The following is a 24,610-nucleotide window of genomic DNA, read 5'->3' as shown; positions in this document are numbered from 1 at the left end:
CCAGAAGGGAGCGCAAGATTCTGTGAACTGCGATTCAATGAATTGCGAACAGGTGCACATGCCAGAAGGGAGCACGAGTGCATGGAAATATTAATGCGAAGGGCCTTGCAGCACCAGTGCAGACCATCAGAAGCTGAAAGCACGCCTGGCCTCGGCGATTTACCTGACTGAATTTGGCGAGTTATAATATATGCTCTGTGTGTCAGTCTGCTTCATGCTGAATCACACATGCGCAGTATCATCAGCTCCTCGGTTCTCGAATCGGACGCGTCTGACAGAAACGGTTCTTGACTCGTGAACGAGTCAGTCTATTGTTCGTTATCTGACTCGGCTCGGGGGTCATCTTCAGTTCTCTCTTCACAGCAGTTCAGTCAGTGTACTGTTTGAGTACATGAATTACTCCGGGATATTGGTTTTTTATTGAACTCAGAGGGAGTGTCAGCCACATTAAAAAAAAGTTATCAGCTTAAGTCATTTGTGGATTAATGCGTATTGGAGAGGCGAACCGTTTAAAATGATTCAGTTCAATTCGGTGAATTGGGTCAAAAAGATCCGGTTACATCGAATGATTCGTTCGCGAACTGGATATTACAAACTGCTTTGTTTTGAACTCTCTCTCACAACAGACACGAAAGAGAAGACAATGCTGAATAAAGTCGTAGTTATTGCTATTTTTGGAACAAAATGTATTTTCGATGCTTCATAAAATTCTAACTTAGCCTCTGATGTCACATGGACTACTTTGATGTTTTTCTTAACTTTCTGGACATGGACAGTATACCGTTCACACAGCTTCAATGGAGGGACTGAGAGCTCTCGGACTAAATCTAAAATATCTTAAACTGTGTTCCAAAGATAAACGGAGGTCTTACGGGTTTGGAACAACAGGAGGATATGCTATTAATGACATAATTTTGCTATTTGGGTGAACTAACCATTTAAGTTTCTCCAGCTCTCCCCAGGTTGGCAAAAAAAAGCATATCAAAATGCATCAGATTGATGCTTTAAAATATGGAATATTTAAAATTTTCTTCCAGGGGACCATGCCCCCGGACCCCTCTAGAGGGGTAATATCCTTCTCACCTTTTTCACCCAAGACCTTTTTTCATGCATGTCATTGATCGCGGCAGTAATGGGCTCTACATCATTGGTGGGCTCAGGCTGACGCTCTGCACCCTGGGGAGATGGTGGGCTGGGCACTGGGGCTGGAGTGGATTCAGCGAGATCCTCCTCGGGGCCAATGGTGAATGGCGATTGGTTTCTCAACAGAATCCACTCAACGAAATCTGCTCGAGGGCCATCTTCAAATGACGGTTCTCTGCACGTGGGGTTGAGGCTTGCTTCATAGAACGAAGCAGAGCGCATCGTTCAGGCAAGTGGTAAGATCGGCTATGGCCAGAAACAGTCTGGTATGACCCTCGAGTGAATACTCTCCCTGCTTCAGCAGGATGAGGTGGAATTCCAGGCGGGTGTAGCGATCCATAGTACACAACGGAAAGAAAAAACTTGGAAACAGAATGGGAGAATAAGCAAAAGAGCCTTTATTAATCCAACACAAGGGTAAATCCAACATGGAGAACAGGAGGAAGACACACGTACTTGACTGGTAGAGCCGACAAAATTGAACTAAAAGGAATAGGGTTTTTAAAGGAAGGATAATGGGGAAAACATAGGTGTATGGAATGACTAAATTAACGGGGACATGTAACACATGGGGAAGAAACTAGACACAACTGAAATCAAATTAACACACCACGGGAGACAGAAGCTGGGTCACAGGGGCAAAAACACACAGACAGGTCCATAATCCTGACAGAGATTTCCCCCCATTTTCAATTGCTTTACTTCAATGAAAGTTTTTTTGAATGAAAGATCAATGGGATAAACAATGCAGATTTATGTTCACAGCCACCTTTGCTGATATTTACCAAGGGTTCCAGTAGGGATATGCCGGTATCAAATTTTCCTGTTGCGATTATTTGCTCATGCTTTTATCACGGTAAACAGTATTATCACGGTATTGAAATTTAGTTTCTAAAAAGTGCTCAAAATATAGTATAATATAATAGGTTAAATAACTTTTTTCTAATAACAAAAATAATTGAACATTTAAAATAAAACAATAAAGAAAAATAAAGTTAAAAGTTTTGCACAGATTCAAGTGCAAAAGAACTATAAAGACCCATAGGTATCACTTTACAATCTCATTAGTTAACCATTAACATTCACAGTGCTTCTCTTTCGTGCTTGTTTACATCAGAGCGCACAGTGTCTTTCAAGCAGCATACAGCGGTGTTGTGCATTTTGACCAGTTGATGGGAATAGTATTCCTAAAATGCATTCCAAATTTAGAATAATTTGTAATATAATTATTTGCGGTATTTAGAAATGCCCACGATAACAATATCGTGCATATTCATTATCGTGATATATCGCATTACTGAAGTCTAGGTTCCAGAAAGTGGAGGGTACTGTATTTGGAAACATTAATATATTGTATGAATTTTACTATAATTTTGTGTGCTGCAGGTATTGACACATTTCCAGGGACAATAATTCACAGTTGGGAATATAGGGACCCTGATCCTTATATTGGGAAGAGAGTTGTTGTTCTTGGGATTGGGAATTCTGGTGGAGACATTGCTGTGGAGCTCAGCAGAGCATGTGAGAAGGCAAGCGAGATTTAATAGTGTAATATTTAATATTGATCTTTTCTCTATTTTTAAGTTCTTGGCAAGGTCAGAATTATTTATGATGTGATTGAATAATAGGTGCTATTTTTAATGACTCAATTTATTATTCACATTAATAATTAATAATATATATAATTGCAACCTTCTGACAACAAAATAAAAAAATAATTTTCAAAAAAGTTTGTTTAAACACTATTAAACAATTAAATATCATAATTAGCATAATATTAAAATAATTATATGATTAATTCATTTAGCAATCTAGCTATCTATCTAACAAGAAAAAAATTGCATTCATCTTCATAATACAGAAGGTATTCTTCATTCAAGAATCCAAGCCTTTTTTTATTTTTGTCCTTCTTTTTTTATTAATAATTTTAAAAGTTTAAAATTATGCCATATTAACTTAACCAACTGCAAGTTAATATAACAAAGTTCAGTAATAAATATACGTTCAATAATATGTAAATAATTTACATTAAACTTCCCATGAAATAATTTTTTTATTTTTTATGTAATATTGCAGTTTGTTATACATCAATTACTAAATGGCAGCAATCCAATCAATTCCAAATGGACAAAGTCCCACCCTAATTATTTTGGTTTGCTTTGAGAAGCTCACTAGTTTATACGTCACATTTGGTGAGAATAGATTATCGCAATTTCAGGCCAAGATTTTACATGTATCCCTGCTAAATCAGTGCACAATTTGTCATCAAACTCTGTGTCCATTTTGCTGATTTTTAACTCCTTTTTACTTCCTCAGTTCTGAATATACGCTTAATCTCTTGGGTCTCATTAATATTCTCCTATTTTGACAAGCTTAAATACACTCTCGTCTATCCACTAATTCAGTTTGCTTTGGTCTTCCTATTTCTCACTTTCTTAGACATTCCTGAGTACCCGGAAAGGTGCTTGGGTCATAGGTCGCGTGGTTGAAAGAGGGCTTCCTCTAGATATGATGATGATGACACGAGCTCAAGATCTGATTTACGGCATCCTGCCTCAAGCTCTGCTCAACTTGATTTGGGAGAGAATCCTCAATAAGAGATATGACCACAAGCTGTATGGACTACAGCCTGTATACAGGTGAAGGGCCAAACCATGATCCTCAAGGACTCTTTCCAAACTCTTTTCATTGTTTATTATTAAAGTAAAGCCCTGGGGGCTGGTTGCACCAACTGGACGTACACCCGGTCGTAAGACTAGGCTGGATTTTTAGGGTTCATGTCTGTTAGGATAATTCTTACTGCAGACGTGAACTGTAATGTTTATGGTCTTTTTCGGTCCAGATAAGCGTAGAATGTAGCCTATAGCCTACCACACTGTTGACAGTAATTGAATACAAAATATATTTCTGTACAGCATGTTATAATTATGCAGTAAAAATATTACATATAAACTCGTACTATTAAAAGAAACTGAACCATTTGACATCTGCTTGGAAGGACGGTGTAAATGCTTGGAAATATTTCACGTTTTTAATTACATTTATTATTTGTAGCGTGCCTGCCATATAATAGTCGCAATAAGTTTTGTGCTTTGTTACTTTTAATCAGAAATGAAAGATCGGCATTTTGTTTTCAATTAGATTTTGTTTTCAATTATTTTCACAAAATACAAACTATAAACGTTTTTTTCAGCCACAGAAAGATGCCAGTAAAACACAACATCACGTAAAGTCACAATTTACCTCAGGAAAGACATTAATTGCACATAAACTTGTTTGTAGCCTAAGCTATAAAAAATAACTCTAGCGAGAAGCATTGTATTACATTTATTATATTTTACTTAACCTTGATGAAATCTGCCATGGGAATGTGCAGGGAGACTTCATATATAAAAACGCGGACTTGTTAGGAGGTGGCTTCACATGTTATGTCTTGAGCAATTCAGTTCTATATTAGTAATTGTAGCCATTGCGGCGTGAACGTCGTGTCAGCTAATCATAACTGCGGGAGAATGTGTCAGCGTGGACGAGCATTGTCTACGCCTGGCGTAGTTGCGTCGATCGTAATTTCAGTTGGTGCAACAGGTGTAATTATTTATCGTAAAGCTGGACATTGCAACAATTTTAAAATGACTCCTGATTCACAGTGACCTTTACCCTTGATTTTTGATTCCAGGATCCTCGACCAGCGTGTTGTTATAAACGATGACCTCCCTGGTCGCATTCTGTTAGGGGAACTGGTGATGAAATCAAATGTGCAGAAGATCCAAGGCTCGACAATTGTCTTTGATGATGGGACTGTGGAAGAGAAGATTGATGCAGTGATCTTATGCACAGGATATGATTATAGATTCCCCTTCCTCCCCACCTCCTTAAGCTCTGGTTCTAATGGAGATCTGAAACTCTACAGAAGAATCTTCCCTCCATCTCTAGAACGTCCAACACTGGCCATCCTGGGCCTGTTTCAGACCAAAGGGTCGATCATGCCAGCTGTAGAACTACAGGCACGCTGGGCCACCAGGGTCATTGCAGGTAATGAGCAAGCATAAGTCATTAAAACAAAATGGTCAAGTACATATAAAGAATCATATGAAACATATTTTTATGTGATTATGGGTAAAAAACAAAACAAAAAACTGTTACTGTTCTTCAAGGACTGAACCATCTTCCTCCGGCTGAAAAGATGGATAAAGCAATTGAGAAAGATGTTCAAGCGAATTTAAAGAGGTAATTACTTATTCACCTGAATGATCATTTCAAATAGGTTTTATTTAGAGATGCACCGATTGCAATTTTCTTGGCTGATTCTGATTTCCGATTTTTTGTTAGTGTGATCTGCCAATACCGTTTTTTCCCCCCGAAGAATTATAATTGATAGAATATACAAAAAAAATTGACTTTTCTTCAACGCAGTTGAAAAGTCAATAATAAAATAAAAAATATGCATTCTCTTAACTATTTAACGTTCCAAAACTGACTGTGTTTAACTGGATACTTGCCAAAATGGGCATTTTGACATAATTTTGTATGTATTTTAATGTTTCAGCACAGATAGCCACTCATTATGGTATTTTTTGGCTCACAAGCTGTTTAAAACTTGTGCGCTCCACTAATATAGATCAGTGGTTATGTGCGCTTTTTTGGTGTAAGCACGAAACCTGTAGGAATTAATAAAATAATGTGCAGTACAAGCACTATTTAACCAGTGTGAATGAGACGTGTGTGAGAGAGAAGTGATCGTTGGAGAGAAGAGAGCGATAATGCGTGGCTGACGTTATTGCCTGTGCCGCTGGTAACAAAAAGATTGGCTCGAAACAGGAAATAAGTGAGACTTATCAGCTGGTCAACGATCATGAGGAAAATCGGCTGATTCCGATCCCTGACTGATCGATCAGTGCATCTCTAGTTTTATTTTGACAGTTAATTATCTATCTCTTCACAGTTACCCCTTTCCCAAGCTGGCTGCGCTTCAGGTGGACCACATTCCTTACCTAGACGCAATAGCAAGAGAAGTGGGCGTCTCTCCCAACATTGCTTCACTGCTCCTGAGGGACCCTGCTGTTGGTTTGAGGGTTTTCTTCGGGCCGTGTTCTCCGTACCAGTTTCGACTGAATGGACCGGGGCACTGGAGTGGCGCCCGTCAGGCCATCCTTACCCAGTGGGATCGTGTGGCCAAACCCATGAAGACCAGGCCCATTCCAGAACATCCATCCTTCAGTTTATTTTTTTGGCTGGGCCTGTCAGGAGGGGCTGCATTGATTATTGCTTTATTGGCAATGCACATGATCCCAATGTTTCTGAATAGTGATTAGACCCCATAGATATAACTATCTGTTTTGCGTTTGCACTTTCATCTAATTATACTTTAATCTAATTCTTGGAGTTCATTATCTTATATAATACATATAAGAAATTATCATTTAGTCCTTGTCAAACATTGTTTTCAAACAAGTGTATTTTTTTAATCTTAAATCAGTGTGCTCTGCCATATTTCCTGACATAATAATCACCTTTTCTTTTCATCCAGAAAATAGTCATACGTTAATATGTTTTGACAATCATCATAGAAGTTATGTTTTTGTAGAATTAAAGCATTTTGATCCCTCAACATACTTTGAAATAAAACAGTTGTTGGAGAAGCGTGAGTCTGCCTGGGCTGGTATTTTGTGATTGTGAGATGAGATGGTGATTATTACCATGTCTAAATAGCATTTAGATTCACTCTCAAACACTTGTATATTACAAAAAGATAAATACTATTTTACATATTGTAGATTTTTATAGTTTTGTATTAAAGGTCTGGAGCAGACATCCCATATTTTTTTTAAATGATGAAAGCATGGTTAACACTTTTCCAATATTGTTTTAATGTGACCTAGACTTTCATGTAACAAAAAGAAAAAAGCTTTAATAAAAATCAAGACTTAGGGCATACGTGCAAAAATAAAGCAACACCTGACCACTGACCAAATCGAGTGACGAACATGAGTCCCGCCCCCTTTAAGCTCACGTGTACGCAGGGGTGTGGCGTAGCGACACAACAGACCAACATCTGAACTTATGCAGCGGTCGGTCTCTTGTTTCACACAAGGTAAGATGGCACACTACAGACTTAGTAACATAACTACATTGCCAATTGAAACAGTTGTATGTGTTTACCTAACATGGCTTTGTTGTTTACTTAAAGATGACAGAGCTGCTTGTTCAAATCGGATGCTTTATATATTTCATATGTTCTTGTCAGCGCTTTAGCAAGTCGAGTTCACAAATACATGTAACTGAACGTTACTGGACTGATTTTGATACTCGAAAATCTTTGATTTGAAATATTATTAAACCTACAAGTTAATGTGCCATTGTGAAATATTGTTTCTTTTTATTGTGACAGTATTGTATGACAAGAACTTATTTGACAATTCTTAGTAAACTAAACGTTTTTCATCCTGTTTTTTTTTTTTCTGCTCTTGCAGCTCGTAAAACACAAAAACTATGGTCTTGTGGTTACTTGAACTAATGGACAACATCCTATGAATAGTTCCCCAGGAATAATCTCCATTTTCTTCTTAGATCATGACCCGTGTCTGTCTGGAGGCGTTTAAGGGGCTTTAGTTCACCCAAAAATGAAAATTAGCCAATAAATAACTTTACTCTCAAATCATCCTAGGAGTGTATGACTTTCTTCTTCCAGAAGAATCCATTTGGCATTATATAAAAAAGTGTCTTTAATCTTTCAAGCTGTTTAATGAATATCAGTGGGTGTTGCAGTTCATCAGTCCAAAAGAAATTAAATAAAAAGCACCCATCCATAAAAAAAGTGTCTCACATCATGGCCCCAGGAGTTGAACAAAGTCCTCCTGTAGCAAATCAATTAATTTTTGTAAGAAAAATAACCATATTTAACACATAATAATTTAATCTAGTTTGTGCTCACTGTCGTACACAGAAGCAGGACTTTTTTTTATAGATGGGCGCTTTTTATTTCACTTTTTTTGACTGATGCACTGCAACACCTACTGAGTGCCATTTAATTGCTTGAAAGATCAAACACATGGATGTTCAGTAATTTATGGGCTACTTTTCAATTTTAGGTGAACTAACCTTTTAGACACATCTTTTAACATGGCAGCATCAAATAAATGTGAATTTGGATGTACATATGTAATGTGTGGTATTTTTCATTTTGAAAGGGTAAAACACAGGGATGGAAGGTGTAAATTACTACATAGCCTAATCATAAAGCATGTTAATGTATATTTTAAGCTTGAGATTAAAAAAAAGGTAAATATCACCATCATTTTCAGTTTTCAAAATTATGCAAAGAGTGTGGAAATGTTATTTTATTGTATGTAAGGGTATATACAATTCTCACTGAAATTGCATGACAGAAATAATTTAATTTCGACAACAGAAAGCTATCAAACACTGCATAATGATATGTGATGAAAATAACACTAGTGGATGGTTTCATGCTTCTGAAAAAAATATATGAGTTTAGAACTTCAAGTGCATGCATAATTGATGACCATTTTTATAAACTATTACTTTAAATCTTATTTTTCTATCATCTGCTCAAAGTCTGACTGTTGTGGATCATCATGGCTAAACGTGTTGCTGTGATTGGAGGAGGAACCTCTGGGCTGGCCTGCATCAAATGCTGCCTGGATGAAGGTCTGGAGCCCGAGTGTTTCGATACCAGTGATGACATTGGAGGACTCTGGAGGTTTAAGGTGAGACATGTCTGTATGATTGGACCCTTTGAAGAAAAGAAGGAACAACATGTTGGAAGAAAATGATCCAGTTTGGTTGTCTTTCCATCTTAAGAAAATCCAGATCCAGAACGTGCGAGCACTTACCACTCTTTGATTATCAACACTTCAAAGGAGATGATGTGTTTCAGTGATTTCCCCATTCCTGCCCACTTCCCAAACTACATGCACCACTCCCTCATCATGGACTACTTCCACATGTACGCTGACCACTTCCAGCTCAAACGGCACATCCGCTTCCACTTCCATGTTACACCAAGGCCAGACTTCCCTCACTCTGGACAGTGGGATGTAGAGACAGAGTCCAAAGATGGTCGGAGAGAGAAGCAGGTGTTTGATGCTGTGATGATCTGCACCGGACACCACTGTCACCCTCATCTCCCTCTACAGGACTTTCCAGGTGCAGCAAATGTGATGACTAAGCAAACAGGGTCTATGTGCAAAGTGCAACAACATAAGGTCAATGAACTCTGGTGTAACAGTAAGAGAAAAGTATGATATGCAATGTCACTGAAGTTATTATAAATTACAGTTATATATTAAATGTTATGGTACATATGACTGAATTGCAGTCATGAAAACTCTCAGGATATTTTAGCATGTTAATGTATATGACAATTAAAAAAAAAGTAATATAAATTTAGATTAAATAAAATGTATTTTAATATTACAATTAATAACATTTAATATATTTGGTCTTGGAGAATTAGATCTGCTACACTTTCTGCTGATGGTGCTCCAGGACAACAATGGAGACTGCTGTCAATACAATCATAGAAATATTTTTGATAGCATGTATGACATGCTGCTGCTGCTGCACAAAAAAGCAGATCTAGACAGGTGGTGCTGGGGTGGTGGAGGGTTTCAGAAGAACTAAACACAAACATAAATAAAAATAAACACAAAACAGCACACCAGCCCCTCACGGACGACTGGTGCGTGCAAATAAAAACCACAACACAACTTAAAGCCCAGGCCTGGTCCTCTCTCGTCCTTCACTGTCGTCGCTCCAGTTTTATATCCTTCCATCAGCGGGGGACCGCTCACGGGGACCTGCGGGAACCTGGGGGTAGGACAGACGAGGCGAGAGAAAAAGAGATGGAAGGAGGAGCGACAGAGACGAGAGAGGGGAGAGAGAAAAGAAAAAATCCGGTTCCCAGACGCACTGCTGCTCGGCCCTCCACCAGCTGGGTGATCTCCTCCATGGTGCCTGGCGGTGGCACTGGACGGCCCTCGGCGGACGGCAAGACACTCCTCCGCCGCCCGGTGGACGGCGAAGGCGCCTCCGGTTTTGGGCAGCCGGCAGGAGTCCCCCGTTCCCTGCTCTTCCAGATTCCTTCACGGAGGCAGCAGGCTCCGGCCCCCTGGCGAACAGCGCCGACTCCTCCGACTTCCTCCGGAAGAAGGAGGCGGGAACCGGCGGACAATCAACATGAAACTTTAATAACAAAATAAACACAAAACAGCGCACCAGCCCCTCACGGACGACTGGTGCGCGCAAATAAAAACCACAACACAACTAAAAGCCCAGGCCTGGTCCTCTCTCGTCCTTCACTGTCGTCGCTCCAGTTTTATATACTTCCATCTCCTACGTCGGACTCGAGACCGGCAGTGGGTCGCAGGTGCCACTGATTTCCCAATCATTGCCGGCCTCCCTCCTCGTTCCCACGTCCCTCGGCCCTGCCCCACTCGCCACAACACAGTTTCAATGGAGGGACTGAGAGCTCTCGGACTTAATCTAAAATATCTTAAACTGTGTTCCGAAGATGAACGGAGGTCTCACGGGATTGGAACGACATGAGGGTGAGTTATTAATGACATAATTTTGATTATTGGGTGAACTAACCCTTTAAGGTCTAGTTAGATTAGATAGCAAGCAAACAATCAGATCTCGTAATCAACGTGTTGGATGCAGGAAAAATGGCTAAGAATAAAGATCTGAGGTGCGTTTCCCAAAAGCATTGTTAGCCAACTATGGTTGCAAGTTCCACCTCAGAGGCGTCATGCCCCCTCAGATTTCTGAGCCAAGTAGATTTTGAATGCAGCTTCCAAAAGACAAAATGTAGCCGAATAATATATATATATTTGATACAATCACACAAATGTATGTACGAATGTAAGTAAGATGTTAATTTCACAGTATAGACAGCTTCAATGATTCAAGTACATTCTGTATCTTTCATTCCAATTAAATATATACTTTTCAATCTATATATTTTAGAATGTGAAAAATCAATGCATTGACCGTTCACATGCTAAACATTGTTCACAGTGCAGTTTTTTAAAGAGTACGCATGTGCATAAATGTGCAAGGGAATCCTGGAGTATGATGTAAGAGGAGACCCATGACTAATCAAGAATCAATTAAAACAAAATGACAGTGAGTAAAAAATAATAAAGTAGTCATCAGGTGCCATGTTCAATACAGCAGCATTGGAGTGATCTTAAATTAATTAGCAGAAGTTATTACTCCACAGCATGAATGTGAAGTGACATGTGACCAAGTGTGGTGACCCATGCTCAGAATTAGTGCTCTGCATTTATCCCATCCATAGTGCACACACACAGCAGTGAACACACACCCGGAGCAGTGGGCAGCCATTTTTTGCTGCGGTGTCCATGGAGCAGTTGGGGGTTCGGTGCCTTGCTCAAGGGCACCTAAGTCGTGGTATTGAAGGTGGGACAGAGCGCTGTACATTCACTCCACCCACCTACAATCCCTTTTGGTACCGAGACTAGAACCCACAACCTTCCAGTTACGAGTCAGACTTTAACCATAAGGCCACAACTTCTGACGTGCATGCTCGTGATGTCATTATTGACGGCCCAATGTGGATCAAACAACGGAGATGCATCCGTTTTCAGGAAACGGTTATGATAGCTGGTTTCCACAAAGCTTCATAATGCAACAATCAGTCATAATGTTATATGGGAACCGCACCTCTGAATGACTTTTCCAAGCGCCAGATTGTTATGGCAAGACGACTGGGTCAAAGTATCCTAGAAACGGTATTGCTTTGGTCCAACAGTGGTCCTAAGAGGGACAAACCACAAACCAGTAGGGTCCGAGCCAACAGAAGGTCTAGTGTGCCATATACAGTTGTAAAGATGCTAATGGGAGGAATGCGTCACAACACAGCGCATCGCACTCTCATGTGTGTGGACTGTCAGTCAGTCAGACCAGTCAGAGTGCCTATGATGAACTCTTACATTGGGCATCAGAACTGGACCTTGGAGCAGTGGAAGATCCCGATGAGTCCCATTTTCTTTTACATCACATGGATGGCCAAGAATGTGCTGCTAATATCTTGTTGCCAGATACCACAAGACACCTTCAAGGGTATTGTAGTGTCCATGCCTTGGATGGTTGTCGCTGTTTTGGCAGCACGCAGAGGACAAACAGCATAGTAGATAGTCATTGTTACGACTAACTCAGAGCAATAACAAACGATAGGAGACCATGCCACAAACAAACGGTACAAAACATAAATTTATTGTGTATCCAACACAGTTTAAACAACAAAATCCAAATATGGGGTGTGTGAATGTCAATATCAGTAGTGTAAGGCAAATGCATGGATGTATGATGTGTATGAGTGCAAGTGTTGAGTGTAACAAAAGACAAAAACTTAAATAAACTCCAATGTGCATCAGTGAAGAATGCTGGCATCCCGAGCGAGGCATGGACCTGAACAGGTCAACCGAGCAGCTTTCAAGCTTTTAGCCACCGGAACAGAGCAGGAAGAGAGCCCCGAATCCAGCAGTGAATCTCCTATTTAAACACCATTCTCAGGTGACAGCAATCAAGTCTGAAATAGAGGAGGAGCAAGAGAACAAGCAAAAACAGGCCAAGGGCCGTAACACCCGCCCCCCCTAACAAGACAAGGACCCATAAAGGTACCCTTGAGCTACCAGTATCTCATGATACAATTTTCTAGGGTAGGCATATCTTACCTAACACATTGGTGACCAGGACAATGCGTCTGCCACCACATTGTCCCGCCCCTTGATATGCCGAATGTCTAAGGTGTAAGACTGGAGATGAAGAGCCCAGCGCATCAACCGTTGGTTAGGAGTCTGTAAAGTGCTAAGGAAAGTTAGTGAATTATGGTCGGAGAAAACTACAACTGGACCAGAGCCCAGATACACACTAAAATGATGCAAAGCCCAAATAAGCGCAAGTTTCTTTTTCTATGACAGAGTAGTTTAACTGATTACGATTAAATTTCTTCAAAAAGAAACATACGGGTTTGTAAATCCCCCCCCCCCCCCCCCCCCCCATCATCCTTCTGCAGTAACACTGCACCAGCCCCCACCATGCTGGCATCAAACTCCAGATGAAATTCACGATCCCATCGAGGAGCCACTAGAACCGGAGCATTTGAGATTAGTGCTTTAACCCTCTCAAAAGACTGCTGGCATACCAGAGACCACACATACTTGGTTTTTCCTCTCAGAAGATCAGTTAAAGGTGCGACCACTGTAGAGATATTCCTACAGAAACACCTATAGTAGCCCACCATACCGAGAAATCTCATAAGCTCCTTCTTTGTCGTTGGTAATGGAAAGTCATCAATTGCACACACTTTAGCACGCACCGGTCTCACTGATCCCTGACCTACAACACGACCCAAATAGACCACCGTGGCTTTAGCAAATTCACATTTTGCCAAATTCACCGTTAACCTAGCTTGAGCTAGACGCACAAACAAAGCTTTAAGATGCTCCAGATGCTGTTCCCAGCAATCTGCATATACCACCACGTCATCCAAATACACTGCACATCCTTCCAGGTCACGCACCACCAAGTTCATTAGGCGCCGGAAAGTTGCTGGTGCATTTCTCAAACCAAAAGGCATGACATTATAAGAGTACAGCCCACCTGGTGTAATAAAAGACGCAATCTCCCTTGCCCTTTCTGTCAGTGGCACCTGCCAGTAACCTTTAAGTAAATCCAGCTTAGTCACGAACTTTGCCCCCCACCCCCCCTTGATCCACACAATCCTCCATACGAGGTAAAGGGAAGGAGTCCGGCTTAGTGACCGCATTCACTTTACGAAAATCTGTACAAAACCAAAATGTATTGTCTGACTTTGGGACCAAGAGACAGAGTGATGCCCAACTAGAGTCAGAGGGAACTGCTATCTTATTCTGAACCATGTACTTAATCTCAGCCTCCAAGTTTTTACGCTTCTCTGGGTGAACACGATAAAATCTTTGCCTAATTTGCTTTGCCTCCCCCACATCTATATCATGCTTTAATAGCGTTGTTTATGTTATGACCCTGTTTAGGGACCAACATAAGAAAGCCATTCTAAAGGCAACAAACACCACAGTGGCCAGGGCAAAAGTTCAAGTTTTATTATACAGGTAAAATTAATATAAAAAATAAGAAAACAGCAAAAAAAAAAATGTATAACAAACGAATCCTAAATAAGGACTGGTGAGCTAACTAATTTAAACTACCACTAACTCAAGAGTCAAGGAAACTTCCTATCTCCCGAGGAAGAAATCAAACACAGCAAAAGTCTTTCGGGTCAGCTCACTTACCCATGCTTGCTATGTACTCTGTCGTAACTAAACAGGCAGTCACTCACCATCCTTAAACAAAAGAGAATGCGAAACAAGACTAAACACAAACACAAAACAGAGTTCCCAGTGCAAGTCTCCATTGAAGTGTTTTTCCCTTTAACCTGCAGTTCTTCGAGTTAAAGTTCCTTCACGTTGAGACTTCAACAAAGGAGTCTTTATGCAAATCAAACTGACTAGTCTGCAAAACATTTTTGAAGCAGCATCACCTGAACATTCCTTTTGATCCAATATACATCAACTTTGTCTCATGGTAGCCTTAACACTACCACGAATACAGTTTTATCAGAATCAGCAATTTGCTTAAGTTCTGCTTTCCAACATCTATTACTGTACTAATGAAGGAGACTACAAAAACTTCTCCAAATCAAAATCCATCATAAAACTTGTCATTACAAAAGGTAGTAAGAACCTACTGTAAAATACAGATAAGCAAATACAAGAACTTTACCCCATGAAACACATACAACCCACGGCCACTCAAAAGTTCACACAAAAAAGAATGGCAAAATTTGGTCAAAACCCACCTTTCAAACTACTAAATGCAGCCAAACGACATGCCCAAAGTATCCATGCATCAAATACCAAAAGCATGCTACAGTACAAAAACAAAGTAGAAATGCAAGAAACACAAAGCATGCTACAAACAAGCTGAAGTAGCAGTGCATCAACTTACAAAGCAAGCTACACGACACAAGTAGAATTGCCTCAATCTCTTAAAGCAAACTACAAAACACAAAAGTAGCATTGCATAAATATAAATATTACAAAGCATTATACAAAACTATAGCAGTCCACACAAAAGCATTAAGTAACAAAAGATACTACAAAAAAGTAGCTCTTCAAACAAAAGGCGATTCATATCCAGGACGAGCCCCCATGATTGACACTATAGTTGGTGGTTTGGCACAGCTGAGAGGTGGTTCTGGGGGCCTCCCCCTATGCAAGGCAACTAGAGCAGAACCGCTCCATACTGCATGTGAAGAACTTTTTGCGGTCCATAGTAATGACTGTTGCCCTGTGCCCAGCAAACTGTGGACTCCAGGAACACTGGGAGGAATGTGTTTATCTATCAGTGGGCCGATCTGCTCACATACACGCAACAGGTAATCCGCAGGTATGTGCTGATTTAACAAGACCCAGTCTTCAAAGCTTCGCTTGAACTGCTTCCCATCCCAGCTCCAGCGTTTCGGTATGATCTCATATTCGTGCAGCTCCTGCAGCAGCATCTGAGCGGATTTCTGACATGGCCCAGACTGCAGGAATCTGGTGATCAGGTAATAAAGTTCGGCTTCAATTTGTGAGCACGGTTCCGCCGCCATGGCCCAAACCGGGCAGTGGGTGGAGGTTCGTGGGTCTCCTCTGCTGAGGTTTTCGCTGAGGTCTCCGTAACATGCGAACACTGTCACCCACTGGCTCACTTCCTGTTGTGGGTACTGATTTAACTCTTTTGCCTATAATTACTTCTCCATGGCAAGCAAAATTTTCGGGACCATTTTCTGTATTAAAGAGGCTCTCTGAACAAAACTATTTAGTTTCTACTCCAGCTCGTAGGACAAAGGCTCGGCTCTGTCATTTTAATCTTTTGAAGCTTTATGTTCCGTGTGAGTCGTTTGGGAGTTGGGGGGAGTTAAAGTTGTCCAAAACTCATCCTGTTTGTTTCTTCAGTTGTAGGGGAGGTAGAGGATTTAGCAGAGCCTGATGAGGTCATGATGTCTGGTCGGTTGAAAAATAAGGAAGCTTTGGATAAATTGGAAAGCGTTTTGGGTCATCTAGAGTCATGTCAGCAGACAAAGTTGGCTAGGCTGATAAGAAGTTTTCCTTGCCTATTTGGAGATACGCCATCAGGTACAACGCTATTAAAGCATGATATATTACTAGTCAACTGACAGGTGTGACATGACTTAATATATACAGACACATCCTTTTTCAAGCAAGGCCAAAAAAAATACCGTAAACCCGGTCATGCGTCTTCCGGACACCCATGTGTCCAGATTGATCATGAGAAAGCTTCAAAACAATATCCCGATATGTTAAAGGAACAACCACTTGATAAATCGGATCACCAACAAAACCCTCAAACTGCGGCGTCCATTTTCTAATCAAGATATTATCATGCAAAAAATAACGAGAAAGATTTCTGCCCTCAACAGTAGAACAAACCCCATCCATACAAGGCTTTAAAGTGTTGTCAGCTCTCTGCTCCTGCATCAGCTCTTCATGGGAAACAGACCAGGGGACAACGGGTAACAGTAGAGGAAGACTAGAGGCCACACCCTCAGAGTAATCATTATCCAAACGCTTTGAACGAGTTACTGCACAGGCACTAAACACATCAGGGAATTGTACCTCACTCTCATCAGGCTTACTACACACCTGAGGAGTCAACGTCACTTTGGCAGGTGGAGATACATCAGCCCAAAATTTACCACCGGCTATGTCATTACCCAGGATCATAGCAACGCCATCCACAGACAATGCTGGTCGCACACCAACAGACACCCCCCCCTGGAAGAGATCACAATGCAGCATCATTCCCACTACAGGAATGTCAGAGCCCATAAAGGTGTCATTTGAAAATGGCAAGGCTGCAGCTATAATAAACGAGTCAAAACGAGTCCCCTGGAACACGACTTCTCTTATCTTCGAACGGCCTATTTGCCCTTATTTCATAAGGGCCAACACCACCTCTTGAAGTATGAATCAAGAAATAATCGTCAGCCAGTGCAACAGCTTCCTCAACAGATTTAACTCCACGCCCACCAATATAAGTGGCAATGCACTCTGGTACAGAGTGTTTAAACTGCTCCAAAATAATTAACTCACGCAGGCTTTCAAAAGAGTCAACTCCGGCCGCGGAGCACCAATAGTCAAAATGCATAGCCAAATCACGCATAAACTCTAGATGTGACTTGTCTCCACGTCTCCAACCTCGAAAATGCAGTCGGTATGCTTCTAGGACAAGTTCATAAGCTTTTAGAACAGTAATTTTACCAAAGAGTACCTACCACAATCAGTGCTGCTTAAAGCTGAAAAAGCCTGTTGTGCTTTTCCTGTTAATACACACTGTAACATTAACATACGCGTGGAGTCAGACCAACCTCGAGCCTCTGCTAAACGCTCAAACAAGGAAAATAATGTCTCTGGGTCCTCCTCACTAAACCTGGGAACTAACCTCAAATCACTCAAGTCGTCTTGCTTCGTGCGGCTTACCTGCGACCCCATGGGGCGGTCCGCCCAGAGTGCCTCGCCCTCCAACTTACCATCTCTAATCAGGGCCAATTTTTGTCTCTCTAAATCTAACTTCTCTCGCTCCAAATCCTGTCTCATACGTTCCATCGCCTGCTCCTTCTCCTGCTCAGCTATAACACGTAACAAAAGTAATTCTTTCTGCTGTTCAAATGATAAGCCAACTGGACTTACACTTTCTGACAGCGATGTTTCAACCAAATTGTCAACTTTAACTGGCATTAAAACACCAATTTCCAACAATTTCACTTTCAAATTACTTTTAACACAATCTTTTGTTTTCCGGGCATCTCCTATATCAACCTTATAATATTCTGCAAGCCTGATCAATTGTTTCTTAGTGCAAATATCTAATCCACATTCGACAGGTGATTCAATAAAATATTCCACTACTTCATCCATTGCTAACAAATTCACAAAATAAAGACAAGAAGCTTAAATGACAATTTATCAGTGTACACAGTTTTTAAACCACAAACCAAGGACGGCGTTTCCCCGCTAACTACCTAGCCAAAAAAAGCTAACTTACTGAACCCTAGTCTTCGTGAAGCGTAGCGGTGGGTTTTTTATGCATTTTTAACCCGATGGTTCGGTAAAGGCGACCAGCAAGCTGGCAACCCTTCTAAAACCACGGAAATGCTCCCGAGCCGACGTAAGCAATAGGGAAATGGGAAGCTCTAGCCGCCATACCTCCACACTAAAACAATAATGCAGCGAACCCCCTATTGGGAAACGCTGCTACACCTACAAGGAAAAAACGCCAGTCCAAAACTTACAAGTGCACTTTGACAAATCGTCATTTACCTTCATAAGCCTCTACAAGCGCTCATAAACAAATTACTAAATCAATTCACAACGCGCACTAAACCAAATCAAATAACTAACAACAAAATGTGCAAATCCAAATGGACGAGCCCCCACTGTGTTACGACTAACTCAGAGCCATAACAAACGATAGGAGACCATGCCACAAACAAACATACATTTATTGTGTATCCAACACAGTTTAAACAACAAAATCCAAATATGGGGTGTGTGAATGTCAGTATCAGTAGTGTAAGGCAAATGCATGGGTGTATGATGTGTATGAGTGCAAGTGTTGAGTGTAACAAAAGACAATGTGCATCAGTGAAGAATGCTGGCGTCCCGAGCGAGGCATGGACCTGAACAGGTCAACCGAGCAGCGTTCAAGCTTTTAGCCACCGGAACCGAGCAGGAAGAGAGCCCCGAATCCAGCAGTGAATCTCCTATTTAAACACCATTCTCAGGTGACAGCAATCAAGTCTGAAATAGAGGAGGAGCAAGAGAACAAGTAAAAACAGGCCAAGGGCTGTAACAGTCATAATATTTTGGCTCATTGGTATAGGAATTATTGTACTCCTATAGAAACCTGTATTCCACACTAAATATTTTAACCATATTGCAGTACATTATTGTTTGTCCAATTATTTGATAATTTATTATTTTACTTTAACCAAAAGGGGAACCAAAGTACCATAAAAGGTACCTAGGGTAGCTGGGACTCCATCAAAATATCAGATCATGTTCTACAGAAGACAAAAAGACAGATTTAGAAAAGAAAATGATGGCAGAATTTTCTATTTTAGGTAAATTGTGTCTTTACTTTCAGGTTTATCTGAGCACCCGAAGGGGATCTTGGATATTGAATCGTGTAGGAAACAAAGGCTTTCCAGCAGATATGATGTTTAAAAAAAGAGCACTATGGTTTCTTCAATTGTTGTCTGTTGGATTTCTTAACAAATGGAAAGAACAACAGCTCAATAAACGGTTCAACCACAAGCTCTATGGGCTGCAGCCTGCACACAGGTACTGTGAACACTGGAAGTATCAAGACTGTTGAAATTAATTTAAGCAAACTCTTCAAATACTCAATTATGATGTTGTGTGTGTGTGTGTGTGTGTGTGTGTGTGTGTGTGTGTGTGTGTGTGTGTGTGTGTGTTTTTTAATCTGGCAGAATCTTCAGTCAACATCCCACGGTCAATGATGACTTACCAAACCGCATTCTGTCTGGTACCGTCTCAGTCAAGACAAATGTTAAAGAGTTTCGTGGGTCAAGTGTGGTGTTTGAGGATGGCACTGTTGAAGATGACATTGATCTGGTGGTGTTTGCCACAGGCTACACTTTCTCATTCCCCTTCCTGCCTTCACATTTAATTCCTGTCTCAAAGAACAAGGTATCCCTGTACAAATACGTATATCCCCCAGGATTGGAGTGCCAAACTTTAGCCGTGATTGGTCTGATCCAGCCTCTGGGAGCCATTATGCCCATCTCTGAGATGCAAGCGCGATGGGCCACACGTGTTTTTAAAGGTATCAAACATGACTCTGAACTCCTTCACTCTAAAAAAATTAAGGTTCTTTATTGACATTTGTGGTTTCATGGAACATTTAACTTCCATGGAACCTTTCTATTGCACATAAGGTTCTTTATAGTAGAAAAAGCTTAATATTTTTTCATGAAATTATCCTTAAAAACATATGAATCTTTTCTATATTATTTACAGTGTTTATTGTATGTAATAAACTGTGATATCCTCACTAGGACTGTGCAAACTTCCTCCAATGACTGCAATGTTGAAGGAAATTAAAGCAAAAGAGGAAGCAATAGCTAAAAGGTTCTCCACACTTAACACATCACATGAACATATATCACAGCATTCACACAGTTTCTACTTTTATATGTATGTAATTTTATTGGATCTTGATGACTCTTAATCTCACTCTCATGCAGGTATGTGGCTGCCCAGAGACACACCATCCAGGTCGACTACCTCCCCTACATGGATGAGTTGGCTAAACAAGTCGGTGTCTGTCCTCCTATCCTGAAGCTGCTCCTGACAGACCCTAGACTGGCTCTGAACATCATCTTTGGGCCCTGCACCCCGTACCAGTTTCGGTTGTACGGACCGGGACAATGGGACGGTGCACGTCAGGCCATCCTGACTCAGCGGGATCGAATCACTGAGCCCCTGAAAACACGCTGTACACCAGAGCCGCAGTCACAGCGCTCCTCTCATTCACTCATATTCTCAGTGTCTGTTGCAGCGCTGCTGTCCGCTCTGTATTACAGCAGAGCCAGTCTGCATGCACTCATAGCAGACCCTTCATCACTCCTGGACAAGATCAGGGCTTTTGTACCATTGCCACTGACCACACATTAATTTTTTTTTTGTATGTAATTACATTTTAATTGTATAATTGTGTGGTTTTAATTCACTAGCAAACTTTTTCATTGTGCTTTATTTTAATTATGCATCACTTTCAGCTGCTGCAGTTGTAAGCATGTCTCATTAGCATGTTCATTTACTTTAATATTTAGCGTTAATGGTAGTGGCTGATTAATTTGTGGTGCAAATTAAATCTTAAAATGATATTTTTCAAAACCTACTTGCAAATTGTCTTAAAATGAATGGCACTTCAGTGCGTGTAAAGAGAGAACTTTCATGAATGTTTCCTAACACAATTAAGTAGACAGTTCAATTTTACAGTACATTTTAAATCATGTTTTATTAATCTTGTGTCATGGTTTACAGAAGTCTGCTTATTTTGATTATTTTGATCTGATTATTTTGATCATTGATTAACTAGCACAAGTATTTGATCATGATTTGAACCGCATTATTAATATATGACTAATATATTTTAAACTTCATCACAATTGTACAATTACAAATATAAAGTTACTGTAACTATGCAATTTGCATTAAAGTTTGTATGGCATTGTACAGTTTCACCATCTCAAGATGGGTTTGATGAGCACTAATGAACAGAATATATTTTGCTGGCTTGATGTGTGTTTATTGCTCTTATGAGTGCACTCTTGAGATGTATAAAGCATGCTTAGTTCACTTTTGTATGAGATCCAGTATGCTGAGCAATGTGATATTAACTTGAATGCAGAAACTACAGAGACCCTTAGATTACTTAGTAACAGAATAAAATATGTGCTGGGAGGAGAAATATTATTTCTATGCATTTGAGTTTGTTTGAAAAACTTGTGTTTCCAAGAGAAATTCAAATTTGAAAGCAAACACAAAAACATGAACAAAAATGATTTACCCTCTCATCTATTTTTTCCAATTATCATGTAGATGTGTACTGCATATATAAACAAAATAATACTTCTGTGCCATGTTGTGTAACCCTTAGATCCCTGTGTGGTGGATCTGTGGATGTGTGGTGTTTGCATATGACTTAACAGGACTCAGTAGTGATTAGATGTGTTCTAAAACCAAATATCTAAACCTAAATGTAAACATGATGTAGCTGAACATTGAACAGTTTAATGAATCCCAGCCCCATTAACAATCCAGGTGTTTGGTGAAGGCTTCATATCGCTACAGGTGCATCTCAATAAATTAGAATGCCATGGAAAAGTTAGTTTATTTCAGTAATTCAACTCATACAAATGTATCTCAACAATTTAGAATGTGGTGATGTGCCAATCAACTAATCCTCCAAAACACCTGCAAAGGTTTCCTGAGCCCTCAAAATGGTCTTTCAGTTTGGTTCTCTAGGCTACACAATCATGGGGAAGACAGTTGTTCAGAAGACAATCACTGACACCCTTCACAAGGAGGGTAGGCCACAAACATTAATTGCCAAAGAAGCTGGCTGTTGCCCAGTGGTCCAAAGTCCTCTTTTCAGATGAGAGTAAGTCTTGTATTTCATTTGGAAACCAAGGTCCTAGAGTCTGGAGGAAGGGTGGAGAAGCTCATAGCCCAAGTTGTTTGAAGTCCAGTGTTAAGTTTCCACAATCTGTGATGATTTGGGATGCAATGACATCTGCTGTTGTTGGTCCATTGTGTTTTTTGAAAACCAAAAAGTCACTGCACCCATTTACCAATAAATATTGGAGCACTTAATGCTTTGTGTAGATTCTGATTTCATTTTCCAGCAGGATTTGGCACCTGCCCACACTGCCAAAAGTTTCACAAACATTACTAAATTAGATTCAGTGGTTTAAACTGGAAGGTTCATAAAAGGCCATGCCCCTTTAAATGACCATGGTGTTGGTGTGCTTGACTGGCCAGCAAACTCACCAGACCTGAACCCCAGAGAGAATCTCTGGGCTATTGTCAAGAGGAAGATGAGAAACAAGAGAGCAAAAAATGCAGATGAGCTGAAGACCACTGTCAAAGAAACCTGGGCTTCCAGACCACCTCAGCAGTGCCACAAACTGATCACCTCCATGCCACGCCGAATTGAGGCAGTAAGTAAAGAAAAAGGAGCCCCTACCAAGTATTAAGTACATGCACAGTAAATGAACATAATTTTCCAGAAGGCCAACAATTAACTATTTTTTTATTATTATTATTGGTTTTATGAAGTATTCTAATTTGTTGAGATTTGTTGAGAATTTGTGGGTTTTTGTTAAATGTGAGCCAAAATGATCATAATTAAAAGAACCAAAGTCTTAAACTACTTCTGCCTGTGTGCATTGAATTTATTTAATGCACAAGTTTCAACAGCTCAATAAATGGTTCAACCACAAGCTCTATGGGCTGCAGCCTGCACACTGGTACTGGAAGTGTCAAGACTGTTGAAGTTCATTTAAGCACACTCTTCACATGTTCAATAATGAAATTATCTTTTCCATGACATTCTAATTTATTGAGATGCACCTGTAGATTATAGAACAAAATTTGACAAACCTATTGCTTGTAGAGCCTAGACTTAAAGGACTCTTAATTGAAATTTGGCTGAGTTTTCTTATAAAATGTGTGATAATGTAATATATATATATATACTCTTCAGTGTGTCATTAGATCCTTCCAAAATCATTATTCATGATTATTTGCTCAAGCTTTTATCACAGGAATAAATTACAATAATTGGAAAATATATTCAACATATATATATATATATATATATATATATATATATATATATATATATATATATATATATATATATATATATATATATATAATATGAATTATAAAATACATTTTATACATTTTATTTTAATCTATATTTTAGGAATGATTAGATGATGCATGCCCTGTCAAGACCCCTGCTCCCACAGAGCAGGTCACACCAAAGACTCTTATTCCACCATAACATCACACCAGGCACTTTTGACAGTGAAGGAACAGAGGTCTGAAGTGTTTCTTCCAGATGCAGGTAAATAAATTATTCAGACAGGCACTAGTGTGTGTTAACTGTCTGTCTCGTGTGCACACAAAGACAAATATTTTGGGTAATCCTGTTACTCTTCTGCAGAACTGCTGAGCACGCCATTGCTCATAGTTGGGGTCCCCCGTTCAGCTTGCCCTGGACCCATCAAAACAGGTGGTCTTTGTGTTGAACCATAGATGGACAGATCTGATGAGAACTGCATGATCATCTCTTGGCAACACACCATGGGAGCAAGGATGTCTTTTTCCTGTGTTCTCCACAACTTTGGATTTTATTGTTATTATTATTATTGTAGTTGTTGTTTAATTTAACAATTTTTTATTATTTTATTTATTTCCATCTGTTCATTAAAATACCAAAAGTATTGGCCTAGTTTGCATTGTATTTTAGTGTTTTATTAATTATATTGACTTGCATTGTTATTGTATCTTCAGATTTGTAAACGCTAAATGTTAGTAAATGCTATTATTAAACTCTATAAATAATGATTTCATTTAAAATACTCTACCAGTCTAATGTTTTACAGCAGTACGATTTTTAATGTTTTTTAAAGAGGTCTCTTCTGCTTACCAAGCCTGCCTTTATTTGATCCAAAGTACAGCAAAAACAATAAAAGTTAGAAAAATTTGTAATATTTAAAATAGCTGCTTTCTATTTGAATATCTGTTAGATCAGATGAGACTCATTTAAAAAACTATAA

The 24,610-nt window shown here is 39.9% G+C and overlaps 2 protein-coding genes across 6 annotated transcripts in view; both read left to right on the top strand.

Moving 5' to 3' along the window:
- Positions 1-6,516, top strand: part of LOC132092645 (flavin-containing monooxygenase 5-like) — a 40,097-nt gene extending 33,581 nt beyond the window's left edge. For all 5 annotated transcript variants that reach the window (XM_059498969.1, XM_059498966.1, XM_059498967.1 and 2 more), the window contains 5 exons: positions 2,530-2,672; positions 3,583-3,782; positions 4,820-5,175; positions 5,298-5,370; positions 6,086-6,516. In XM_059498969.1, the coding sequence (XP_059354952.1) occupies positions 2,530-2,672; positions 3,583-3,782; positions 4,820-5,175; positions 5,298-5,370; positions 6,086-6,455 (1,142 nt within the window). In that variant the 3' untranslated portion in view covers positions 6,456-6,516. The remainder of the gene's footprint in view (positions 1-2,529; positions 2,673-3,582; positions 3,783-4,819; positions 5,176-5,297; positions 5,371-6,085) is intronic.
- A 2,430-nt stretch (positions 6,517-8,946) lies between these two features.
- On the top strand, positions 8,947-21,152 carry LOC132092646 (flavin-containing monooxygenase 5-like). Its single transcript, XM_059498971.1, has 5 exons — positions 8,947-9,309; positions 19,378-19,574; positions 19,724-20,079; positions 20,312-20,384; positions 20,501-21,152. The coding sequence occupies exons 2-5, from the start codon at positions 19,447-19,449 to the stop codon at positions 20,928-20,930; spliced, it is 987 nt and encodes a 328-aa protein (XP_059354954.1). The 5' UTR covers positions 8,947-9,309; positions 19,378-19,446; the 3' UTR covers positions 20,931-21,152.
- Positions 21,153-24,610: the final 3,458 nt, after the last annotated feature.

The sequence above is a fragment of the Carassius carassius genome, chromosome 18 (genome assembly GCF_963082965.1).
Source record: "Carassius carassius chromosome 18, fCarCar2.1, whole genome shotgun sequence".
Taxonomy (NCBI): Eukaryota; Metazoa; Chordata; class Actinopteri; order Cypriniformes; family Cyprinidae; genus Carassius; species Carassius carassius.
This window is presented reverse-complemented; position numbering and strand designations above follow the sequence as displayed.